This window comes from Otolemur garnettii, unplaced genomic scaffold (assembly GCF_000181295.1).
Source record: "Otolemur garnettii isolate 467f Iridium unplaced genomic scaffold, OtoGar3 scaffold00223, whole genome shotgun sequence".
NCBI classification, from domain to species: Eukaryota; Metazoa; Chordata; class Mammalia; order Primates; family Galagidae; genus Otolemur; species Otolemur garnettii.
In genome coordinates, this window is record NW_003852618.1 from 451,374 (window position 1) to 460,549 (window position 9,176).

Consider the following 9,176-nt stretch of genomic DNA (forward strand, 5'->3'; position numbering starts at 1 on the left):
TAGGTGTGACAACAGTATAAAAGAGAGCAATGAACTTGCCTTGATTTTGAGAATTTTCTGAAGATGGCTGGAGATATATACACATAGCTGGAATGAAAAAAAGAGAGACAACCATAAGATGAGCTCCACATGTGGCAAAAACGTTCTGAAGGCCAGTGGTTGATTTCATTTTTAGTACAATCTGGGCAATGGCACCACAGGAAGTAAGAATGAGGGTGAGAGGTATGAGAACAAAAATGGCACTCATCACCATTAGGGTCAGCTCATTAGCACGGGTATCAACACACAATAGTCCCAGCAGTGCAGGAACTTCACAGGAGAAGTGATCCACTTGGCAACGTCCACACAGGGGTACCCAGAAAGTGAGGAAGGTAAGAAGTGCTGAGTTAGTAAAACCATTTACTCAAGAAGCCACAGCCACTTACCTGAAAACCTCATGACACGGATAGGCAACCGGTTCATCATTATCCTGTCATACCTGCACTCCCACCTCCACAGTCTCATGTACTTCTCCTCTCAAACCTCTCTTTTCTGGACCTCTGTTATACCACCGGCCCTATCCTTCAATTGCTGGTCAACCTCTGGGGCCCTGAAAAAACCATCTCTTATGCTGGTTGCATGATTCAACTTTACTTTGTCCTGGCTTTGACTCTTCTTGGGTAAGTGGCTCCACTACTTCAGCACTTCATTCATCCTTTACCTTCTAGGTACCCCTATGTGGACATCACCAAGTAGATCACTTCTTTTGTGAAGTTCCTGCACTGCCGTGACTATCATGTGTTGATATCCATGCTAATCAGCTCACCCTCATGGTGATGAGTGCCATTTTTGTTCTCATACCTCTCATCCTCATTCTCACTTCCTGTGGTGTCATTGCCGGGACTGTACTAAGAATGCCATCAACCACTGGACTCAAGAAAGTTTTTGCCACATGTGGAGCCCATCTTATGGTTGTCTCTCCTTTTCATTCCAGTCATATGCATATATCTTCAGCCACCATCAGGAAAATTTCAAGATCAAGGCAAGTTCATTGTTCTCTTTTATACTGTTGTCTCGCCTAGTCTCAACCTGTAATCTATACTCTCTGAAAAAAAATGTAAGAGGGGCAGTGAAGAGACTAACAGGGTGGGACTAACAGGGCACGGAGTAATCAAGTGCCTTGCAATTGTTTTTCAGAGGGTCTTGTCCATATTTGAGGGTGGTTTCCCTGCTTCTTTGTGATTTACTTTTAGTCTATAACTCACTAAACATGAATAGCTGAGCCACAAATTTGTTGTTCTTTTTATTGTTTAATTCTGAAATAACTTGAGATAGTCAATAAACTTTTTGATTAATATTACATTAGTCTTCAAAAATTTTATATTAGGAAATTATGGACCATAGTTTCAACACAAGTATGTGTGTGTGTGTATATGTGTACATGTATGTGAATAATATTGAGACTATTTTTTAAATATTTGAAATGTTTCTAGTAATTGATAAGCTGTGCTTTGAACTGATTATCAATATAATACATATAAAGGGGGTCAGTATTAAAGGCATAGGCTAATGGAGTTTTTTTATTGAACAGGCCTTAAATTAAGCTAAAAAGTGTCACAGCAAAGGCAAATGGTAAATATGATGTGATGAATAGCATTATTTATTACATAGTAAAAATGCATAGTACTATTAATTGGCTGAAGCACACTTTTTAAAAACACGATATGTGTAACTTATTCTATAAATCTATATACTTGTCACATTGAATAGTAGGAACAAATATCTGTTTAAAATTATTTATTCATTTACCTGTCCATTTATTCATCAAATTACTCTTCATTCCCTTCACTAGCTAAACCTTATTGTCCACTCTGTCCCTGATTGTGGGATTCTTTGTAGCATACATGACTATCACACATTTTTTGTCTGAACAGAACTCACCCTCTTGTGGAAAAAATTGGAATGTAAGATAAAAGATGAAGTAGTTGTACATGACTTAATTTGTCACTGGGCATAATGCCAATAAATCAAGGTAGCTTTTATGTTTTGTTGGTTTTTTTTGAGACAGAATCTCACTTTGTCACCCTCGTTAGAGTGCTATGGCATCTTAGCTCACAGCAACCTCAAACTCTGGGGTTGAAGTGCTTCTCTGGTCTCAGCCTCCCCAGTAGCTGCGAGTATAGGGACTGCCACAATGCTGGGCTATTTTTAGAGATGGGGTCTTACTCTGGGTCAGGCTGGTCTTACACTCCTGAGCTCAGGCACTCTACGTGCCTTGGCCTCCCAGAGTGCTAGGATTACAGGAGTGAGCCACCACGCTCAGCAAGGTAGCTTTTAAATAGCAAAACCAATATATTCTGATTTCTTTTCAGATCAAATCAATCTTTCACCTTCTAAAAATAAAAAAAGCAAGGAAATTGGCCATCGGCCCTGAAAATAAATTTCAATTGATAACTCCTGTAGGAAGATGATGCCATGAAGAGAAACAAAACAGAATACATTTAACTTACTTTAGTTGGCTTAGTTAGTGACATATTGAAGATACATTCTATGGAGACACTGTATCTTTTATAACAACCTGGATAGATTTGGAGAATACTTTTCTAAGTAAAGTATCACAGGAATGGAAAACAAGCATCTGCTGGGTGTGGGGACTCCTGCCTGTAATCCTAGCACTCTGGGAGGCTTAGGTGGATTACTTAAGGTAATGAGTTTGAGACCAGCCCCAGCAAGAGAAAGACTTTGCCTCTAAAAATAGCTGGGTGCTGTGGCAGATGCCTGCAGTCTTAGCTACGTGGGAGGCTGAGGCAAGGAAATCGCTTGAGCCCAAGAGTTTGAGGTGGCTGTGAGCTATGATGCTACAGCACCCTACAGAGGATGACAAAATGAGACTAACTCAAAAAAAAAAAAAAAAGAAAGAAAAAGAAAAACAAGCATCAGGTGCTCAACACTAAGTTAAAACTAATAGATTAACAACTACATGCTCACTTGAGTGAAAAACTCAATTAAATTTAAAGGAGAGGGAAGAGGGGAAAGGGTTCACCAAGTTCCCACCCAAAGGAAATAATGCACAGGTGTATGGTACACTTCCTGAGTGAAGGAAACAAGGACATCTTACACTTAACCTTACAAATGCAACCAATATAACCTAATGACACACCCTCATATTAATCTGAAATTTAAACAAAAAAAATTTTTTTTTATTAATCTCAGATTTATTGGTTAAATGAAATGAATTTGGCATTTGGTACAATTTGGCTCATTGTACCTCATAAATTTTTTTTATTAAATGATAGCTGTATACATTAATGCAAACATGGGGTGCAGTGTAGTGTTTTCATATACATTTTGAAATACTTTCATCAAGCTGGTTCACATAAATTTCATGTCATTTGCATAGTCATTGTGTCAAAACATTTATATTCTAGTTCTAGAAAAGTTCACTTGTACCCTTGTTAGACAGATATATAGGTGATCTTTCCGGTCACCCTCCCACCACCCAACCACCCTTCTCCCCTCCTCTTCCCCACCCCCTCCCCATATTCTTGGGCTAGAATTAAGTTGTATCTTTCATTTGAGAGCTATAAATTAGTTTCATAAAAGGGCTGTGTACATTGGATACTTTTTCTAACATTCCTGTGATACTTTGCTAAGAAGAACATTTTCCAGTTCCATCCATGTAAACATGAAAGAGGTAAAGTCTTCGTTTTTCTTAAGAGCTGCATAGTATTCCATGGTGTACATATTACCTAACTCCAGTAAGATTAGCCCATATCACAAAATCCCAAAACCAGAGTTGCTGGCTTGGATGTGGAGAAAAGGGAACACTTCTACATTGCTGGTGGGAATGCAATTTAATACGTTCCTTCTGGAAAGACATCTGGAGAACACTTAGAGAACTAAAAATAGACCTGCCATTCGATCCTGCAATTCCACTATTAGGTATATACCCAGAAGATAAAAAATCACATTACAATAAAGATGTTTGCATCAGAATGTTTATTGCAGCCCAATTCATAATTGCCAGGTCATGGAAGAAGCCCAAGTGCCCATCAATCCACAAATGGAACAAAAAAAATTTTTAATGAGCTAAACATGGATCTTTAAGGTGAAAACTAACTTATCAACATAATATTTCAAACCATAGCAGCATTCCAAATGAAACTGAAATTATGACAAGCTCAAATTAAGGCAAACAGGTTTATGAATTTTGTTTGTTTGTTTGTTTGTTTGCAGTTTTTGACCAGGGCTGGGTTTAAACCCACCACCTCCAGCATATAGGGTTGGCTCCCTACTCCTTTGAGCCACAGGCACTGCCCACTTTTGTGAATTTTGACACATTGAACAAACACAGCCCTGTGAATAGTGAAAAATAAGAAGCTTTGTTTTCAATTTGATACAAGAATTTGAAAATATATTTCAAGATTTCTGAAAAAATAATTATTTTGGTACATTGTGCCTCCATTTTCACTTAACACAAATATGTTACCTGCCAATTTTCAAATGGATTTCATAGAGCTGCAATCTGACATTCAACTTAAAGAAAAATTGGATTATGCCTCTTTATTGGACTTTTATAGGTCCTGTCTTCCCAGAGGCAAATGTCCCTCATTTCAGTTATCTGTGTCATCACTTTTTGTCAGGGAACTATTTTCAAGAATGTAGTACTTTATGAGTAAACTCAGAACCAAAATCTGTGATGAGCATCTTGAGTATTCACTGAGAATTGCAACTACTTCCATCAAACCAGATATTGAAGCTTTAGTTTCTCAAGTACAATGTCAAATATCCCACCACTTTTATGTTGCCCATTTTTCTTTTACTTATATAAAAAATATTATATCAAGGAATGCTATCCCTCAGAAATGAAGGTGAGGTCAAAAAAATGGAAACACATTCCACACTCATGGATAGAAAGAATCAATACTGTTGAAATGTCTGTACTACCCAAAGCAATCTATACATTCAATAAAATTTCCAGCAAAATACTAATGGAATTTTTCACGGAAATAGAAAAAACATGCTAAAATTTATATGGAACCACAAATGACCCAGAATAAACAAGTCCATCCTGCACAAAAAGAACAAAGCTTAAGGGAAAAAATTACCTGATTTCAAATTATGTACAGAGCTGTAGTGACCAAAACAGTATGGTACTGTTATCAAAGTAGACATGCAGATGGAGATAACAGAATAGAGAAACAAAAAATAAATTCACACATCTATAGTAAACTTGTCTTCAACAAAGTTGTCAAGAACATACATTGGGGAAAGGACAGTCTCTTCAATAAATGATGCTAGGAATTAAACTAAAACATTATCTCTGCCCATATACAAAAATGAAAGAGGAAAAATGACACTAAACCCTTGTCTCTACTCATATGCAGAAATCAAATTAAAATACATTAAAGACTTCAATATCAAGACCTAAAACTAACTACTAAAAGAAAATGTTGGAGAAATGCTCTGGGACATTGTTCTGGCTAAGGATCTCTTGAGTGATACTGAAGCATAAGTTTCAGGCAGAATGGGGACCAAAGACCCCATTCTTGGCAAGGGAAAAACAGCCCCAGAAAAAGAGGAAAACAGAAGTAAGCTGAGAAAGGCAGAATAAAACAGTTTAGCTAGTTCACTTTTAAACCAGCCATTAAATTCCTTATCTGAGCAGTTCCTGCTTTTCCTAGAAGCCTGGCCTATAGGGGATACAGCTTGCAAACACCCCTGCTGGGTCCATAAACACTCTGAAGAAGACAATGTCCATAACAAGGAGGCTGCATGCAAGGCCTGAGTAGAAAGATTAACCAGGCTGTCCCCTGCACAGTCAACAGTAAAGGGAAATACCCACTGTGGGGATTGTATCTGGGCATGGCAGAGATCAAGAAAACAGCTCAAGCCCTGAAATATGGGCAGGAGGGCTCGTGTACCCAGAGGAAGACACCTATGGGTTGGAGATAAGAGGAAAATTCCTGTTTCCCACCAAAGTTCTTCAGAGAAGACTGACAACGGTGGCATTTGCTCCACAGGGAACTAGTGAGGATTAACCTTCCCCAAGGAATCTCTGTGTGTGACCACAGGAGGTGGTCGGGAGGCTACCCACACACAAGGCTCAGGTTTCAGATTTCTCAAGTCTGCTCAGACCCTTAATGTAAATGATTATAGATAGAATAAGAACTAACATGCTTACTCAGAGAAACTGTTAACAGTTTTGTTCCTTTCCTCAGCTTACCTTCTGGGCTAAATTAGCAAATAGCCTTCAATAAAAGCTGAGTGGAACAAACACTCAGGGCCATTCACTGGACCCCACAAACTAGCAATGGATCTCTCTGTTTCTCACCTTTGAAAACTCTATTCTACATATCCTATGTCTTTATCTCTTGCCACTTCTAACTTTACTTTTCTTCAGTTGATTGCTGCCAGGTCTCTAGGTCTTTAAGGATGCTGCCCCCAGGGCAGGACCTTGGCATAAGTAGTTAAAGCAAAATTAAACAAATGGGACCATATCAAGCTAAAATGTTTCTGCACAGCAAAGGAAACAATCAAGTGAACAGCCATTAAACCCACAAAATAGGAGAAAATATTTGCAAATAGCCATCTGATAAGGAATTAATAATTAGAATATATAAAGAGCTCAAACAACTCAATAGAAAAAAATCAAATAATCTACTTAAAATAGGAAAAGCTCTGAATAGACATTACTCAAAAGAAGACATACAAATGAGCTACAGGTATATGAGACCAGGCATAGTGGCTCATACCTGCAATCCTAACACTCACAGGTGGATTGCCTAAGTGCAGGAGTTTGAGACCAGCCTAAGCAAGAGCAAGAACCTGTCTCTACTACAAAAAAAAAAAAGAAAGAAAGAAAAGAAAACTTATCCAGGCATTGTGGTGGACACCTGTAATCTCAGCTACTCAGGAGGCTGAGGCAGAAGGATTGCTCAAACCCAGGAGTTTGAGGTTGCTGTGAGCTATAAAGCCCAAGCACTCTACCCAGGACAACAAAGTGATACTCTGTCTCGAAAAGAAAAAGAACAGGTATATGAAAAAATCTTCCGACTAACGATATGTTAGTCACCAGAGAAAACAAATCAAAACCACAAGGTATTATCTCACCCAGTTATATTTTTTCCTATGCAGAAACCAATCTCAATGAATCATTTCAGAAAGGCCCATGAGCTGGTTTGTCTTAAAACTGATCTGTTAACTTTAATCTTTTGGCTAAGATGGTGTCTCCCAAATCTCTCCAAGGTGAAGTCATGACAATTTCCTTAGAAATTAATAAATTATTTATGAGATAATACTTTGAAATTATGTAAATATCTTAATCTTGATCAAACTTTTGCCCACTAATTTTAGTGTCTTCATACCAATGATCTTGAACTCCATATGTCTTCTATAGCTAATATTTGCCATTCTATGATGTTTGCTCTTTTTCCTTTTTTTTTTTTTTTTTTTTTGAGACAAAGTCTCACTTTGTTACCCTCCCATAGAGTGCCATGACATCACAGGTCACAGCAACCTCAAAATCGTGGGCTTAAACAATTCTCTTGACCCTCCCAAGTAGCTAGGACTACAAGCACCTGCCACAGCACCCAGCTATTTTTAGAGATAGCATCTCACTCTTGCTCAGGCTATTCTCAAACTCCTGAGCTCAGGCATTCCACCTGCCTCAGCCTCCCAGAGTGCTAGGATTACAAGCATCAGCCACCGTACCTGGCCTTTTCTTTCTTTCTTATGTATTCATTTATTTATTGATACCAGCATATGTGCATAAATTCCTATTTTATATTCTTATTTTACTTCATCTCATGCCCAAATTGTCCCAGATATGTGAATATAAGCCCTTCAAGCTCTACTAGACTTTTAAATTCATGGGTTATATGGACATAGTTTTGAAAATGATTTCTTCATTAATGCATTATCCAATATACTTAGTCTCTTTTGTTATATTTCAGAGTTACTTATTATCAATGTAGTACTAATTTTCCACTGTCCTGTGATAAAATTCCTTAGTCATTTTTCTTAAGAGATATAGTTATTTTATTAATTCCAAGTTTTCTCCATCTCCCACTATTTTACCCAAAACCTTATCACTGTGTGTTGCAAGGGTAGTATATCAGGTGACATTAGGTATAATCCTAAGTGATAGAAAACCTAAGTAACAGTGCCTTTGACAACATATAAATTTATGTTTCTCTTTTATGTAAAATTAACCCAGAAGTAAAGAGTGCTAACTTGACTGTGCTGGTATGGTTTTCTGGAACTTAAGCATTTAAATGCTCAAGAGATAGTGACTCCCATTGTACGCATATTTTCCAAGCCAATAATTACATTCTAGGAAAGAGGAAAATATCAAAAAGAAAGTCAAAGATGACTGGCTAACAATTGCCAAATGAAGGTTCCAAAATGCTGCTACATCATACTTTCACTGGCCAAACTTTAGGCACTTGCCTAAGCCTGGCTTCATGGAAGGCTGGAAAATAATCATCTTTTTTCCTGTACATTCATGTACCTAGATAAAATTTCTATTAATGTATAGAAGGGAATATGTTTATTGTGGGACATCTAACAATCTCACCCACAGTCCACCCCTTTAGCTTCATAAGTCTTGGTATACTTCCTCCTTCTTATATGTGAAACAAAAGGGACAGTCCCAAAGTTTCCACAATTATATATAGAACACAGTCTTTGAGTGACACATACTCCTCTCTTAGTTCTGGATATACATACTCCCAGTATCTGGTGGACTAGAAACTAAAAGGAAAGTCATTCTACCACTTAAATTATGCAATGTGGGGAGGAAACTGGATAACTGCAAAGAAATTCAAAATATGAGAAAACACAAAACACAGATATCATGCCCTATAGCAATTATAACATAATGATAGACCAGGCAATACATTTTTTTCCCCAGCATCATAATATGTCTTTCAACTCTCCCACAGGAAGGGTCCAGAGTATCTGATGAATAGTAATACAGTCTACAAGTGTTTTATATTCTTATTACAAGATATTTTTTACTTTCCCTATCACATACAGAACACAGCTAGGGTTGGCTACAAAGCAGTGGTCCTGAGGAACACTGTTAGAGCTCAAGATGGTTACTCCATACTCCAAAAGATTTTGTGATGTACAATATGTGCATCATTGATCCAATGGAAAACAATGAATGACATTATAGATAGTCCTCTTTGTTT

The 9,176-nt window shown here is 37.6% G+C and overlaps 1 protein-coding gene and 1 pseudogene across 1 annotated transcript in view; one reads left to right on the forward strand and one right to left on the reverse strand.

Moving 5' to 3' along the window:
* Window position 1: 1 nt before the first annotated feature.
* Window positions 2–9,176, reverse strand: part of LOC100951414 (olfactory receptor 2J3) — a gene marked incomplete at its 3' end in the record, with an annotated part of 64,010 nt that continues 54,835 nt past the window's right edge. The window contains 1 exon segment of the mRNA XM_003801878.3: window positions 2–39. Coding sequence (XP_003801926.3) covers window positions 2–39 — 38 coding nt within the window.
* LOC105888209 lies at window positions 437–1,135 on the forward strand (annotated as a pseudogene).